Consider the following 16,911-nt stretch of genomic DNA (forward strand, 5'->3'; position numbering starts at 1 on the left):
CGTTCTCCAAAAAACAAAATGGCATCTTCGGTTAAAGCCACATGATTGGTCAAGAACCCAGCAGTGGGGGGGGGGGGGGGTAAACATTAAAGAGACAGGCAGACAGAGAGAGAGTGAGAAAACACACACAAAAGGGAGATGACAGAAAACAAACAAAAGTGAAATTGTGAGAAAATGGATAGAAAACAGTGACATTTGGACTCATTTCAACTTTGATAGTTCAAAAGCAGAGTGTAGACTGGAAGGTTAAAATATCCCATCAATCAGACTCCACAAATAACCCACACAAGTCATCTGTACACTTGATGCAAAAAGCTATCAACCCAGCTAAACACATCACAATTGATGAAGAACTAGATACAATTATCAGAGAAAGCACCTACAAGGGATCATTCCTCAAGATGGTGAAAGGTTACGTTCCTCATCAAGTGTTTAATGCTGATGAAACCGGCCACTCCATTCCATCAAGCCATTAACGACCATCACAAAGGTAAACAAAATGACTTTATTGTACAGTACGGTTTATTTCTTCAATCATAATACTTGAGCACATATACATAAAATAAGGTATATTTTGTGTCGTTTTAAGGCTTAGAAAATTAGAAAGTAGAAAATTCTGTTTTATGGGGACCTGGGAACGAATTATTCTCATTTTAATGGTTTCCTATGGGAAATTAATTTTTGGCATACACACTTTTCGCCTTACACACTCTTACACACAGGAGTTGCAGCCACTCTCACGCCGCCATCTTGAAGTAAAAAAAACCCACACCAAAAACACAGGGAAAGTGAAAGTTAGTGGATGCTTGATATAGTGTATTTTTTAACATGAGTAATTTCTTTTTCACATAATTTTACGTGATTTTTGGTAGTTAATTAATTTCAGCAACAACAAAAAAACAACTCAGGAGCCATTTGGGAGCCAAAAGCGCCGGTTCTTCGTAGTGAGCCGAGCCAAAAGAACCGGCTCACCGAAAGGAGACGGAATTCCCATCACTAGTCCGAATTGTTTTCCATCTCGCAACACACCTGATTCAAAAGATGAGGGTCGTAAGTCTTGCCTCGTTCAAACTACGAAATGGCTTGACTGCTTAATCACATGCACAGCAATGCTCACATTTTAGACGTAAATATCGCCAACGATTTTATTTCCTTTTTTTTTTATTTCACGGTTGTGTGGGCGTTGGGCAAAAATTATAGAACAAAATAACTTGTTAGTCATGACACATCAAATTTTCCTGCGGAAAAATGGAAAGGTGAGTGACGACTATGCAGTCTAGTCTTTTTTAAGCTTGTACTGAATATTCCAAAAGTGTGGTAATGAGAAGACACAAGGTGAGTGCCCACGCTCACATCTGCCAACGCTTACATGCTAACCAGCCCATTAATTGCACCTTTGTGATGGGCCGTTTACGTTCCATCTGACTCCCTGTCGTCCATTTTGTGGCGTTCCAGTGAAAAGCAAACGCCATTGCTTGGTCACAATTAAACCGCAGCTGTCCGAGCTAGGACTTGCGCCACAATGACTCTGTGCTCCTCTTCGCCGAAGCTCATTTGTTCATTGACGAGCTTGATGAGCCATTCGCCTCTCAGGAGGGTAAAGTGGTGTTGAATTTTGTTGTCTCTCTACCTCTTAACAGCTGAGGCCCACACCATGATCCTTCATTAAGTTCACCACGGGAAGTGGACCGCTCACAGCGTCAACAAAATAAGGTAAGATAAATAAATAAGCAGGCCAAACACACCCCTGCCTTCTGATAAGCCCCCATCCCTGAACGTTCCAATATTAGCATTTTATAATTGCTTCCAGGCTTTCTATTTGAAAGTCGTAATTTCATATCTGTGAAGATTTGCATGGGTATTGCATGATCCCTGTACCACTTCAGACCTCGCAACGGATTAATTCAATTACTGGAGGAGGATTTAAGGGTTCGATGTCAGATGATGCAAATCCATGAAAAAAAAATGTTTTTCTTTTCCGAACGTGAAATATAATTGACATGATGACTGAAAGGCAGTTTCGGTATTTGAAATGAATCTCCGGAGGCCCATGTGGCTCTTTCACCCCCCTCTTTCACCCCCCTGCTGCGGTTCCCTGCGGCTTTAGAAAATAAATAATGAGTATTTAATTTAATGTATATTATTTTAGTTCGTTCGTTTTTAAAATGTAATTCTAAATTTGAAGATTATGCTGATTATAAATAATACAAAATAAAACGTATTCAATTTTTTTGTCGGTCTTAATATACGTCACAACCATCGACAGTGGACGTATATCCGGTCACAACCGCCAAATTGCGCACGATTTCTTGAAATTTTCGACCCCCACGTAGGCCAACTATGGATAAATCTAAGAAAAGAAAATTGTCTGAAGAAAACAGAACGTTTAATGATACGTGGGCAGATTCGTTCGCTTTCACTGCTGACGAGACGGGTTTAGCGGTATGCTTAATATGTAATGAGAAGTAAGCGTTTTTTTTTTCTCCTGAGTTTAAAATATTTTTGTTGCATGCAGAAATGTAATTTCGCTTCTCTGTAACAGTTCATTGATTCATAAATGCAACACACTATAGTTTGTTTATGCATATATAAAGGTAAACGATGATGAAAAGATGCAGTGTTGTCTTCATTTTAAATGTCAAAAGGATTTTGTGGCTCCCACTGTTTTCTTTTCTGTGGGAAATGGGTCCAAATGGCTCTTTGAGTCGTAAAGGTTGCCGACCCCTGAATTAGACAAATAAATCCTCTTGTTCCCGTCATGATTTCGGGTTGAATTTTACACTTAAGTGATTACTTAAAACAACCAAACAATATTGCTTTAGCTGACACATGGTTGACATGTTAACCATTATCGGTACTTTCAGTTTAAAAACTTTCGAAGTTATAGGATTTTGGAAACAATTGGGGTAGCAACACATGGAAACAGATTATGTAGCAGTCGGTGCTGGCTGTTGGGGAATTTTGGGGAGGAAAAAAAAATCCCTGAATGGCCTGTGTATTTCTGGGATTCTTAGTTGCCCTGCACACATTCTAATGATTGTATCCTTCTATGCTTGTTACTCCTGAAGTTGTAGTTGTATATTCTGAGTTATTAAATTTGAAACATCAAATACTGTGGTGTATTACTACCTTCTGTACTGGCCTAAAAATATCTGAATCACAGACTAATGTGAATTATATTTTGCCCATTAATTCTTATTAAATAATTCCAAACTGTCTTTCAGCTTCCTTTCATTGCTTTCTTCCTGTTGTGCTGCTTCCAGATGTGCATTTTCGTATTTAAGCATTTTAACCAATCACATTTCAGCCATCATTTGTTACTAGGGTCAGAAATCTTCCTGGACGCCATCACAATCAGTTCTGCAGGCCCTGGAGCATAAAAATCAATGTCAATAAAACTTGTTTTAACCAATCAGAGTTTGAGTTAGCAACTCAGGCCTGCTCGAAGGCGCTGGAAACGTCAGAGTTCTCACAAACTATGATTGGCTAGACAGTAGCCGCCGCTCCCGACCTCCGCCAGCTGCTGTTAGTTGCTTTTCGCAATCGCAAGCTTTTGCACCCCCGTGTGCCATTTTATTTTTCCGAGCTTGTAAGGCTCGACGGTTCGCTCCCGCCCACCTACAAGCTGTACCCCTTTTTGTGGTTTATTTTGTCACGTTACTCCGAGTCCGTGGAATCATCGGATCCGCACTTTTTGTTGGAATCAAATCTCTGCCAGCACCTACGTCTCTGCCGCCTGCTTAGGCATCCAACCCCTTTTATTCACTTTCCGACGAGTCAGCTATCCCTGTCACGCTCGGAACGTGACAGTATCATTGTGTTCAGCTGATAGAAAAGGCTTGGCATGACGTTACCCTTCGATCCTTGAAAGCAGCCTTGAAGAATTTGTGGCCCGCGTGCATCCTTGAGAGGGACTTTGAAGGATTTGATCCTCACGACTCTTGTTTTGGACGACATTGTTTACATTGGACAGAACATGGGACTCGAAGTGAATGCAGGTGACATCGAGGAGCTTGTTGCTTACCATAATGAGGTCCTCAACACTGAGGATGTGATTTGCCTTCAAGAGGACAAGCAGAAGAAAGCCATTCAGGAGTTGTCATCTGAGGGCGAGGAGGAGGAGATGGCTGCAGCATCAAGTGAGAGCATCAAGGCAATGTTGGCTAAGTGGAATGATGTGCAGGCTTTTATTGAACAGTTGCATCCAGAAAAGACTGGCTATGAGAATCATCAACATGATGAATGATAATGTGATGCCTCAGTTTCGTAAGACCTTACAAGTCAGAAAGCAACAGGTGTCAATTAAGAGCCATGAACGACCATCACAAATGTAAATAAAGTGACTTTATTATACAGTGCAGTGTGTTTCTTTCATTACAATACAATAGTACATTTATTATACATAGAATAAGGTATATTGTCTGTCGTGTTAAGGTTTATTTAGTTGAAAATTATATTTTATGGAGACCTGAGAACGGATTATTCTCATTTTAATGGTTTCCTATGGGAAATTTTTTTTGGGGATACACACTTTAAGCCTTACACACTCTGTCTGGGAACCAATTAAGTTCGTAAGCCAAGGCCCCACAGTATAATATTTATTTTTATATAGGAGTCACTTATGATGTAATGGTACAGTCAGTCGCCTGACTTGTGCGGTCAATATGGGGTCGGTTCCCACTCACTCAGTGACTGCTTGGATGTTGACTGACTGACTGCCGACCAGTTCAGGGTGTGATCTACACGTTGCATCTAACTTTCTTTGCATAGAGATTCTTTGTGCCCTTCAGTGCCAATGTTGAAATTATACCCACTCCCCCACCTTCTCTCCCTGGAATCTGACATTTCACATCAATATTTCACTGGCTCTACTCACTGCCGGCTGGGCGTCAGAATAAAGCTTTAGCTCTGCCCGCCACACACTGCTGAAGGACTGTCGAGCAGGCTGCAAACCCGCAGGGAGGCGACGAATTGTGTCTGCCACTAAAGGAGAAAGACCGGCCGCCCCTGCCGCTGCTGCCAGATGGCGGCGAATAATCCTTTTGCTATTTGTGTTCAAACTTTTTGATTTACACACCAAAGGTTGGCTGGCCCGGTGCGTATGCGAAAGAACGGATGCCATGACGTCTGGGCTGATGAAGTCTAGTGGGTGAAGCCTGGGTCAGAGAGCGATCGTTTTCTGCAGTTGTTGTGCTCAATGTTCCGTCTTGAGTCAATTCTGTTTGCTCCAGCAAGTCTAACGACGAGATGAGGAGGCCTCATGTGGTGCGGCAAAATTGCCCAGTAGCTACAGACTGAGAGGGTTATAGCTTTGACTTGTTTTTAAAAGTTTGCATTGTGGAATACAACTTGCCCTCTTTTTGAACCCGTTATACTTGTAAAATGCAAAGGAACGACCACAAGTTATTGTGTGTGGATGTTTTGATTGTCAACAGCGGTCCAAGAAAGCAAGAAAGGGCTTTTGTGTGTCAGTTGAAATATCAGGTGGTCACCATCAACCATCCCGTGTCTTTTTTCAGGCCATCTTAAAGGACAACCGACATCTTCGGACAAGTTGGGTCCATAATTTGTAAAAGCACTTCAAATGACTTCTACTGAGCGCATATTACAAAGATTCTACTGCATATAGCTATATTTTACGTTTTAAGACTTGCGCTGAATATTCAGAAAGTCTTGTTTTCGGGTTGATGACGATCCCCTAAGTGACGTCACGTAGTGAACTCCCCTGACCGACGAAGTGACATGCAATGCATTTTGGGCTCTTTTTTTAATCTGAAAACACTGTGTTGATCGCGAAATTAGAAGGAAAACTACATAAATAACGCAATGGTGAATCGTGTCTCGCACCAAGACTACCAATTGCGGTACGCATAAAGGTGTTAAGTTGACACAAATTCCCAGCAGACAAATCTGCCCATTTCCAACGGAGCTTTTGCGCCATCTTGTGCATTTTCTGGGACACTACATTGGAGTCCAGACGGCTCAAAATGATACGGAAGGACTTCTTTAATCATTGCAAACATTTATGATTTCCTCTTCAGAACTATTTCAATCATATTCATAACTGGATGAGTAACAAGAAAGCATCTTCTCCGAATCTGAACTCTCTGATGCCATTGTTTTCATTCTCAAGCAAGGCAGTTTGTGACAGTGTATCCTGACGTGACGTCACGAACAAGGGGGCGAGCCTTTCTGAATCTCGCCTTTTCTAACCTCATTTTGTGGGAGTTTTTGGAGACTTTAACTCATTTTTATTGGTGTTTTGCATTTGACTAAAATATCAGCCTGCGTGTTTTGGGTATTTTAGATGCTATAAAACGTTTTTCTGATGTCAGTTAGAAACCAAAAAAATTGTGTCCTTTAATTATCCATGATGACGCTAACGGAGCTTGCTCCTAACTAATAGTAAAGTTTCGTTGTAATTTGTATGCCGGTGCAGTATCAGAATGTGTCCATCCAGCAAACAGGAAGCTTTACTGCGAACGAAATCTTGCCGTTATGCCATTTTGACCAGGAATGACGAAATTTAGTAATGTCCGACTGGGCTTGCTTCGATGCAAAAAGCAACGGCAGATAAACGGCCGAACTGCTGATTCGGCAGATCGGCCAATTGGCCTTAATTTGTACGTGGAATGGATGTACAAATGAAGGTTGCTGTCACGTTCGCGGCACGCCGGAAATTTATTGAGAATGAAACCAGTCATGGATTCTCGGATAGATTCCTATCCAATTGACACTTTCATAAATGACTTTTGCAGCTAGAAATAACAACTGTGTATATGATGCCCTTTCCATAATTATAGTTGATATTTCCAACCTTGTTTGTTTTTTGCAACATCACTGGGTTTATATCTTCAAATCATCGTTACTTGCACACAGTTTTATGGCGAAATTGAGATTTCTCAACTCATTTGCCTCGCTACCTTGAAATTTCTCCTGTGCGTCGCCTCTGGTCATTTTGTGCAGGGCTGAAGTTCGTCATTTGACACAGTGAACATAACCCAAAGTGGAAGGTCATCCATCCAAAGACTGATACTTTTTTTCATCCTGATGATTATAGAAAGAATTTTAGCCACAATGTGCATTAATTAGCCTTTATACCTTCCACATATTGTACTCCCGGGCTTTTATTTCATCACCGCCGACGGCCATCTTAGGAGTCATTTTCCTTTATTTTTTTTCCCCACAATTTTCTTCTCGGCTTCATATTCCATTACTGCCGGATTATGCCATTCACTCTCACTAGCACGCACGCTCGCTTATGATTGCGCTTGTTCCACAAGCACCTGAGTGTCAATTACACACAAGAGCATGTATGCTCGCATTGTCAATACGCATCAACCTGTGCATCATTACGAACCAGCCGCATGCTCGCTGCTCGATAAACATCAGCTTGTTTTGCTTATGACCGATGGTAGGCTAAAGCGATAAAGTAATTTCACCGTATGGCTGATTTAAAGCCACACATGGAAATGTATAATGTATGACTGTGGCAATTTGACTGACGAGTTTGAATTGTTCTGTGGTTCAATTTGTAGCTTAATTTACGAAACCACAAAGCAACGTATCGACCAAGCAACGGCTCCCAACTTCAAAAGCTTTTCTTGTACTGAAATCCACAAGGGATAATTACAGACCCCTCAAGGTGAATTCCACCAGTTATCGTCTGCTCTGCTGCATTAGCAATTTTTGTGATCATGTCAATTGTAAAAATATGTGTACCTTGTATAGATCTCTGTGGAACATTGCCAGTATCAACTCCCATTCTATGATTATGTTGTCGCAGAACAGTTTTGTGTGGGTGCTAACCCCATCCACTGCCATTCACGAATTTCTTTAAGAATTGAAAATATGACAGAGCGCCATTTTCAAATTTGTGCAGGTTTTGATTTTTTTCATGCTTGGATGCCAATAAAGCGCTGGCCATGACCTCTGGCAATGTTTCTTCTTTTCCACATGGGGGTAGCATTTCCTTTTTTCCCATGTTAGCGATTTGTTCCTCCTTCAGCTGTTGTCAAAGCACTATATAAACCAATATGTATGTATTGGAATGTATTTCGTACAGCCGCCCCCATTTCAAGCTCATAACTCCAGACCCATATAATTTTGGAATTATTCTGATGAAAGAAGACAGTCCAAGTTGTTTTACGCTGCATTGAATGTTTATGAAGTCCTAAAACTCAATATTTAGCTTGTAGTAGACGTGCACATTCCACCATGACGTCCCTGATCCCCAAGCTGAAAAGGATGCTTCGATCTTCTCCTCTTTCATTTAGAACTGCTACATGTCACAAAGAGGGTACAGCAAGTGCTGAAGAATGAATGACTGTCTGTGTTGTCATATTATTTATTTAGTTTTTTTTTTTTTTTTTTTAGTTCAAGATGGCGCCGCAAGAGTGGCTGCCTTTCCAGCAGCTCCTGTATTTTGTTTTTCTACTTCTTTCTTTCCTTTCCTCTTCCTTTCATAACTGCTGCTGTGAAATGGAAATGTCTCCACTACGAGACAAATAAAGCTACATCCGATCCAATTATCCATATCAATTATCCTGGAATTTGAGTGAGAATGACAAAAACCCTGGCACTGGAATGGACACATTTTTGTCTGGCAGTGAATAAGTTAAAATGTCAGTGAAAAATCCACCCAAAATTTCCGTTTCGGAATTAGAAACAGAACATGTCACTCAAAAGATTTTTCGACCTTTAAGGTCCCACTGTGTATTCCCGACTGAGTTTTTTTCCCCCCGTTATCTGGACACGGTGTGAATTTTACTTCACCCCTTTTGTAGAAAATCATCCGCCTGCCCTCCCTCTGAGAGACTTTATGGATTAGCCCTCCCTCGCACATGTTGGGAGCAGTATTGTGCTTGACGGGAGCTGTTGTAAATATGCAAGGCCATGCCGCAGGGATGAGCTGCGTACTTTAAGCTCTGCTCGGTAGGAGCCATCGAGACCACAACACTGGCTGTCAAACATTTTTTTTTCTTTACACAAGCTTTTTCCTTTCTTACAAGTGCTTGATGTTCTGACCTGAGAATAATTTGTACCGTGACGTAATATCAAGGATCTTAACATGAGATATATTATTGAGCCATAACTTCCAGTGCATTTTTTGAGGGGGGGCTTGAATGACATTTTGCCAGTGAGAAGGTACGGATTTTCTCTTCGTCCCCAGTGACCTTTTTTTTCATGTGATTTCTTAAGGGTTAAAGCCGTAACGAGGCGATGGCGCGGCCATGCTAAGATTTTCCCGATCATCAGAATGTGATTGTGCTCTACAAAGGCACAAGGAAGGATTTGGACCATACGCGTTAAAGTGTCAGGCCGGTGAAGGGGACGAGCGTGTGACGGGACACATCTTGGCCCCACCTCCTCTTCAACTCGTCTCCATCATTAAATCTGGATGCTGAGAGTTAAAATGCAGCTGTAATATTCACTGTCAGACGTGCAAAAATGTGCCCACTCATGATCATTGTCACTCCAGGACCCACAAACTATTGAGTTTTAGGACTACATAAACATTCAGTGCAGCGCAAGAAACCTTAGACCATCTTCCTTCATCGGAAAAGAAAGTGTTAATTCCTAAATTTTAGGGGTCTTGAGTTATGATATGAGCTGGAAATGAGGGTGGCTGTCCAAAATACAATGCAATACATACATATTGGTTTATATAGTGCTTTAACAACAGCTGAAGCCGGAACAAAGCGCTAATGTAGAAAAAAGGGGAAAACTGCCCATTGTGGAAGGAAAAAAAAACATTGCTCGAGGTCTGGCCAGTGTTTAATCGGCACCCCAGCAGGAAAAATCAAAATCCGAAAAAATTCGAGAATGTCGCTGCAATTCCCGAAATTCGGGAATTGCAGTGAATGAGTTAACAAGACCCTCGTTTTGTATCGTAGTTCCATTCCTATGGTGATGAGGGGCATTAAAAACTATCAAATAAGGAACAGATATGTTCTTGTTCACCCTGGGAACATAATATGAGGGGACTTCCATTATGTAGCCTGTATTGCTGTCCTGTGCTTGGACAACAAAAAGTCATTTTGACATTGGTGCGGATTATGCTGTACAAATCTGTGGACTTAGTAGGGAGCCATGTGGAACACCAAAACTGATCTATGTTAGTGCCGGATCATTTCAACATTGAGTATACTGTTGAAATGTGGATTTAGTAGTTAGTTTCTGTGGTGAAGGATGTCGTCAGCTGAGGAACGGGGCTCTGTTCCCACCGAGGCAACGTAACCCAAATTTACTGACATCACAAAGTCATATAAGAATATATTTGTATGGAAAAACACCTCTAGCCCATAGATGTAAACCAATCAAATGAAAGCTTTGAACAACCTTCACCAGTGCACAAATTAGATTGCGTCACCTTGAATCCTTGTATGTCGAGGCTTTTGTAAGCACAGGTCCCCCTAAAAGAAACACAATACATGTATATCTAGCCAAACGACATTAAGCCCATTAAATCAGGAAAACAATTAGCAACAGTAGCCATATTGTTACGGTCCGTACGGACGTACACAGTGGGAATTGTAATTGTATTATTCATGCGGTGATGTCTACATGAGCCCGTGTCTCTTCCTTAGAGGATCCAGCAAGCTGCTTTGTTGTTCGTCTTGTTTTTGTTATTAGCACGCCGAGCCGAGAGACGTAGAAGCATCTTTTCGATTTGTTTTGACAGTCCAAATGAGCTTTTCACGCGCTCTGAAGGCCAGTCCATCAGTCAGTCCGTTCGTACGGGGAGAGACGGCCTCACTCGTTAACGTTGACTTTCCGTCAATCGGCTCTCACTGATGAGACAATCCGCTTTGTGAATATGAATGTGTCTTTGACACTGCCACGTTTAGGTTGTCACGTGGGGAAAATGATGTTTCAAAATGGTGACAAATCGATCCGTCCTCTTCGCTTTTGAACCCTCATCAGCGTGGCCGCTCAATGACCCAAAACCCCGCCCCACTCCAATGACAATTCAGTAATGTATGTCGTCAGGCAGCCCCCCTCTACCTTAATTGGGACAACTGAAATAGTGAAACCTGTTTATTGCGAAATGCAATATTACATAGTTCTAAGTCTTTTAAGCAGTTCTCTTCAATTGTGTGGATTCGAAAACAATTGTCTGAATAGCCTTGACAGGCTCTTAAAGTCAAACCTTACTCCCCCGCCCAACTGACTTTGAGCGTGCCTTAATGCTGTCGAGAGACGTCATGAAACAACCCGTACAGTGTTTGATCTGAATTCATCCCACAACCCGTCTTAAAAATATCAAAGTTAGCTCGCTTGCGGATTTTCATTTTTCCTTATTTCCAAAGCCGACACATTTCTTCCTCAATGAAGCGGATTAGCCAACGGTCAATGGCCGCCGCTTCACCTATGACGTGTTGAGCGGTCAGTAGATGCGTCGCTGCCCTTTTATGATGACGCCACTTGGGCCTCCTACCAAATCCAAAATTGATATGCCAGCACGCAATTCTCGCTTATGGTTTCATCACTTTTGCCGATGACCGAAAAGGCCTTTGCGAGAAAAACTTTGGATTGGTAAAAAATAATTAGGGAAACAATGTGATAACCATTGTGTTTCAGATATACCTCCACTCAATTGACATTTCTAGATCGAAAATATAAGTAATGCATGGTTAATGCACCCTGTAATATAATATAATATAATATAATATAATATAATATAATATAATATAATATAATATAATCCCTTTGCTGGCTTTGTTCCAGAGGACGATGCAAAAAAAGAAGATGGAGGTTGGGCGGGGGAGTGGGGGGGGGGGGGGTTAGTACCCTCAAACACCTGTTCTCAATCAAAATTGCAATGGTGCCTTGATATACAAGTGACCAGACTTTCCAGTTTGCGGCGATACAAGCAGTCGATGGCATATTTGTTTTTTACTTTCGAGTGCAAACTAACTGCAAGTTTTCAGAAATTAGAACACAAACGGTACAGCAGCGTCCTGTAGACAGACAACTGCTATACACAAACATACACTATCCACTGCAAATGACTATGGCTGAAGCTAGTTCAACGTGAATGTATGTTATTTTTTTACAATTGTGCTGGTCTCCGCGACAAGACCTTTAATATAAGGTCTTGAGTATGAAGTATTACAATGCTAGCATAGCAATCAGAAATGGCTTGGATTGTTTGTTTCCGATTACACGAGTAGTTGTCGGGCATCCCAACTGTGATGTGTTTGCCCATGGTGGATGTATAGTATGACAATGGCGGCCTTGGTTTCCTTAGCAACAGCGTTTACATTCCGTCAATAGCTGAGCAAAAAAAAATGTGAGGCAGACCTTCATGAATAAAGATGCAGGCAACATATGGCCCAAGCAAATCAAGCCTCTGCATCTTGAAGCTTGTTGCTTTGCAGGGTTCCGCGGGCTCACATCCACATATGTCCACTCTCGTCAACACATACGTAATTCTTCCTCGCAACATCAACCGCCCCACTGGCTTCATTTTGCTCACTCCCAAGGGCAGGAGGCAACGGGGGAGAGGTAGGGGGTTTGCTGTGATGAGCGCACACCTGAGGCAACCGTGATTTAATGCAGTCATGATGAATCAAAACGGGCACAGTCTCAAGACTTTCTACCCCGTTCACAACAATTGAATAGAACAGATGAGTAAAAATAGTCCAAACACAAGTCGGCTTTTTGATGGTATTTGCTGACATCACGGTCGCAGTAGACCGTAACTAGCCACATACAGTAATTGATATAGCTTACTGATTGTAACATGCAAAATAATTTTTGACCAATTTTGAGTGACTTATCATTGAGCCCTGTGGAAACCCACAAATAGTCCAAGAACCGAGGAACAATTGATACAAATTTGGAATCTGATTGGTTAAAGCCACAGTACCATTACTTTTTCAGTTGAAAAAGTATGTAAAGTATGAGTTACGAATACTTCTGAAGGCAGATTGGCAAAACAAAAACGTTCTGGCGTACGTGTACTGGAAGCAAAGCAGCCAGGAGAGATGAAGACAATTTGACTTTTGGGAATAAATGAATCCAATTCAATTAGAATTAGAAATGTAGGTCAGTGCTTCTGTTTGCGGTTAGCCTCGCACACGTCTATTTCCTGAGCAGAAAACTCACCACTATCACTTTAGAGACATGCACAGACTACAGGCTCACCACTCAGGGTAAACTTTGAGGCATCAGACACTTTGCTGACCTGGATCCGAATAGAATAAAAGAAAATACTCTATGTATATGCAGCCCATTTATGCAGACCTTTGCCACTTCCTATTGGATCATCAGCAGCAGACAAAAGCACGGACCAAAATAGTCCTGCATCAGGAGCTCGTCGTCTGCCAGTTGGCTGCCGCCAAACCACTCAAGGCGCCACCGCACATGTTAACATTGGCGCAATTGAGCCGTCCACATTATTCAAACGTGTCTGGAACACGCCACAATAGTCTACTTTTGATATTTTTGTGTTTTAGAACCCCATTTCCAATCTCACTTTCATGTTTGGCTGATTTTACGTCGCTTGAGATAGTCATCAATTATCACCTGACACGCAAGCTCTTGGGAAGCCGGAGTAGCCATGCAAGGAAAAGCATGTTCAACAATCCACACATAGGAAGCAAAGATAGACCGCAAAAACAACAAGTTGGCTAAAGCACATCCTAGTCTCTGCTGATATGGGACCAGAACTAACCTATCATCATCAGTCAAGCTATGCAAACAGTTTAACTCATCCACTGCCAGACGTGCAAAAATGTGTCCACTCCAGAACCAGGGTTTTTGTCATTGTCACTCAAATTCCGGGACCCACAGAATTGTTTGGGGATTACATAAACATTCAAAACGGTGTTAGAAACCTTCAACGATCTTATTTCATCAGAAAGAGTTCATTCCTAAAGTATATGAGTCTCTGGGGTTATATGAGCTTGAAATGAGGGCGGTTGTCCAAAATACGATGCAATACATACATATTGATTTACTGTATGTAGCACTTTCACAACAGCTGAAGCTGGAACAAAGCTGGAACAAATGTCCAGTGCTTTATCGGGACCCAAAGAATAAACAAAATCCGAACAAATTCGTGAATGGCGCTCTACATCATATTTTCAATTCCCAAATAAATTCGGGAATGGCAGTGAATGAGTTAACCTGCCAATTGATTTTTTTTTCCATGGAAGCTTTTGCATAGCACAGATGACCAATTTCCCGGTCTTTCAAATACGTCCACATAGAAGTGGATCAGGCCTAAGGCAGGTCAGCAGTGTATGAATAATTCAGACAGTGAGTAAGAGCTGCAGTGTGTGTGCACAAACCTAATAACACCTGCTGGAACAAGCGCTTGTTTTCATATTTCATCCTCCGTTTATTTGAACCAAAAAAAAGAGACAGGGGGCGTAAAAAACAAGAACAGGGTCAATAATCCACTCAACGCAAATACAAAAATAAAGGAATACATTTTTTTAGCAAGATGGCTGTGGGTTGAGAGTCAAGTACGTTGGTTTTGTTGTATGGCAAAGAAGGGGTCTTCGAACAAGCCAAAAAAGCTTTTCTGCCATCCGGCAGCTTACGTGTGACCAGGAGGGGACCTTTTAGCGCTTGAAAATAGGAGGGGGACTCTCAATTCCCGCGATATGGCCGCCCTCCCCCCAAAAATGCAGCTTGTAGGGTGGGAACCATGGGGGTCGGGGGGTGTTGTGTCGTTTACTCAGTTCCACATTCCACAACGGCACAGCGTCTGCGGTCCAAAACCAACAGGTCGGCAAAAGAGTAGCCCCCCAAGCCCACCCCCACCGGATCACTCCTTGCCCCCACCGCCCACCAGGGAGAGCTCCTCGAGGATCCCGCTGGCATCCACCCGCCGCCGCTCGCGGATCAGGTCCTCCAGGCTGCGAAAAACCAAGGTGTGTACGCCGCTGCCGGCCAGGCGCACCTTGAGCAAGTACTGCTGTTCGGCCGAGTGTGCTTCCCCGCCGGCCTTGAACTCGCGCTTGCCGAAGCGGCACCAGGCGGCGAAACTTTCCGAGTTGGTCCAGCAAATCTCGTCGCTGCGAAGGCCCACGTGGCCTGTGGCGTTCTGAACCACCAGGTCGGCGGGCAGCGGCCGGTAGTGGTAGCGGCCGTTGGCGATCCTGCCGCGGCGGCCGTTGCACACTTCAAGCAAGCCGTCCCGCCGGATCTCGCCCTTGTGCAGGTGGATAACGCGGCCGTCGTGCTCGCACACGGCCCAGTGAGGCGGCTGCGCGGCCGCCACCAACTCCAGCAAGTCTCCCGGCTTGCACACGCCCAGCAAAGTTGTGGCCGCGTACACGTCCAGGTCCTCGTTCTCGCGCATCTTGGAGAAGATGCACTCGTGCGCGCGGAACGCCGAGTACTCCACCTCGCTCAGCGAGAAGGGACCCTCCGGTCCCCCGTCGCCGTCCTCGTCGGCTAGGCTCAGCTCCTTGCCAAAGCCACAGTCGGACGGCGTGCGCTCGTCCGCCGCCTCCTCCTCGTCATCAGAGAAGAAGTAGGCGACGCCGACACGCAGCTCGTCCTTCTCCAGCCCGGACGGATCCCCCGTGGGCAGCTCGCTGTAGTTGAGGTGGGTGATCCGGTCCAGTTGGTTTCCCATCAAGGACCCGGCAAGGCAGAGGCATGGACTGCGGTGTCTGCGTGGGAGGAACAAGCGGAGAGTAGTCACCAAAACATGCCAGGACGCACATTTTACGCACGGGCGCTGCGTCAACAACAAAGGGGCACAATCGTCAACGCCAGCCACCCTCCCACCAGACGTAACGCACAAAAGCTGACGCGCGACCCACACAAAGCCCCCAAAGGAGAATACCTGTGCGCCCCCCAGGCAGGTGCTTAAATATCCTTCACTTCCATGAACGCGCGCCCTCGCTCCTCTTCCACTCTCGCGGCGCACTCGTCCGCGCATGGAGTCCGACAGCCTGCCGACACTTGAGCTCCTCTGGCGGTCGCCGCCTTTAAAGGAGTCGACTGAAGCCCCGCCCCTTCTTCTCGATCCACCATTGGGCGGCGTTTGTGTGAATTGCTATTCAGCGATGCCTTCCAATTGGAGGCGCGCAGGACTGTGTGGCCGCAGGAGGTGGTTGTTACCCTATCGCGCGCGTGCGTGTGTCGCATAGCTGTGGAATTTCTTGAGCCTTGGTCCGCTCGTTCAGTCATGGCAGACAAGCAGGTTGCGTTGTTCTACAAGTTTGCGGTTGGGGTGGTCATCACCGAATGCGCAGAACATAACCTACAGATTAATTTGTAAAGCTTTGGCAGCTTTTGTTGGAGCCATGGGACATAGTTTCTATGAGCAAAAAAGAAGTTAAAGGGCATAGCAAAAACTCTGGAAAGCCAATCCGCCAGAGCTCAGCATTTTATGGGTTTCCTGGTTTGTCTTTGAGATGAACGTCGAATTTGTCAAAACAGTAATGTTACATTCAAGGTCCCACACCGCGTTAGAAAAGCAACAAAATGTTTGCACTGGGTTTTTCAGTAAGAAAAAAATGCTCTCACACTGTATGTTTTAACTCATTCACTGCCACATGTGCAAAAATGTGTCTGCTCTAGTGCCAGGGTTTTTGTCATTTTCACTCAAATTCCAGGGCCCACAAAATATTGAGTTTTAGGACTACCTAAACATTCAATGCAGCGTAAGTAATCTTATACTCTCTTCTTTCACAGAAAAAAATGGTTAATTCCTAAATGATATAAGGGTGGCATTCCAAAATACAATGTAATACATATATATATATATATTAGTTCATGTAGCGCTTTAATAACAGCTGAAGCTGGAACAAAGTGCTAATATGAAAAAAGGGAAATGCTACCCTCTTTCGGAAGGGAAAAACATTGCCAGTGCTTTATCGGCACCCAAAGAAGAAAAACCAAAACCCGAACAAATTCAGGAATGCCGCTCTACGTCATATT

General features: G+C 43.6%; 2 protein-coding genes across 2 annotated transcripts in view; one reads left to right on the forward strand and one right to left on the reverse strand.

Annotated features, from left to right (window-relative positions):
- Nucleotides 1-1,630: 1,630 nt before the first annotated feature.
- Nucleotides 1,631-16,911, forward strand: part of LOC148884000 (usherin) — a 111,300-nt gene continuing 96,019 nt past the window's right edge. Inside the window, exon 1 of the mRNA XM_089022013.1 lies at nucleotides 1,631-1,713. The gene's annotated coding sequence lies outside the window, so the exon portion shown is untranslated. The remainder of the gene's footprint in view (nucleotides 1,714-16,911) is intronic.
- On the reverse strand, nucleotides 14,090-15,936 carry lratd1 (LRAT domain containing 1). Its single transcript, XM_089021991.1, has 2 exons — nucleotides 15,812-15,936; nucleotides 14,090-15,635 (listed from the first exon to the last, which is right to left on the reverse strand). Exon 2 carries the CDS (start codon nucleotides 15,596-15,598, stop codon nucleotides 14,783-14,785), a length of 816 nt encoding a protein of 271 aa, XP_088878117.1. The 5' UTR covers nucleotides 15,599-15,635; nucleotides 15,812-15,936; the 3' UTR covers nucleotides 14,090-14,782.

Source organism: Hippocampus bargibanti, linkage group LG19, assembly GCF_051943395.1.
Source record: "Hippocampus bargibanti isolate YZ-2025 linkage group LG19, ASM5194339v1, whole genome shotgun sequence".
Taxonomy (NCBI): domain Eukaryota; kingdom Metazoa; phylum Chordata; class Actinopteri; order Syngnathiformes; family Syngnathidae; genus Hippocampus; species Hippocampus bargibanti.

Bases quoted from the DNA above. Each gene is read 5' to 3' on its own strand.
- lratd1 (XM_089021991.1), bottom strand. From the start codon at position 15,598: ATGGGAAACCAACTGGACCGGATCACCCACCTCAACTACAGCGAGCTG.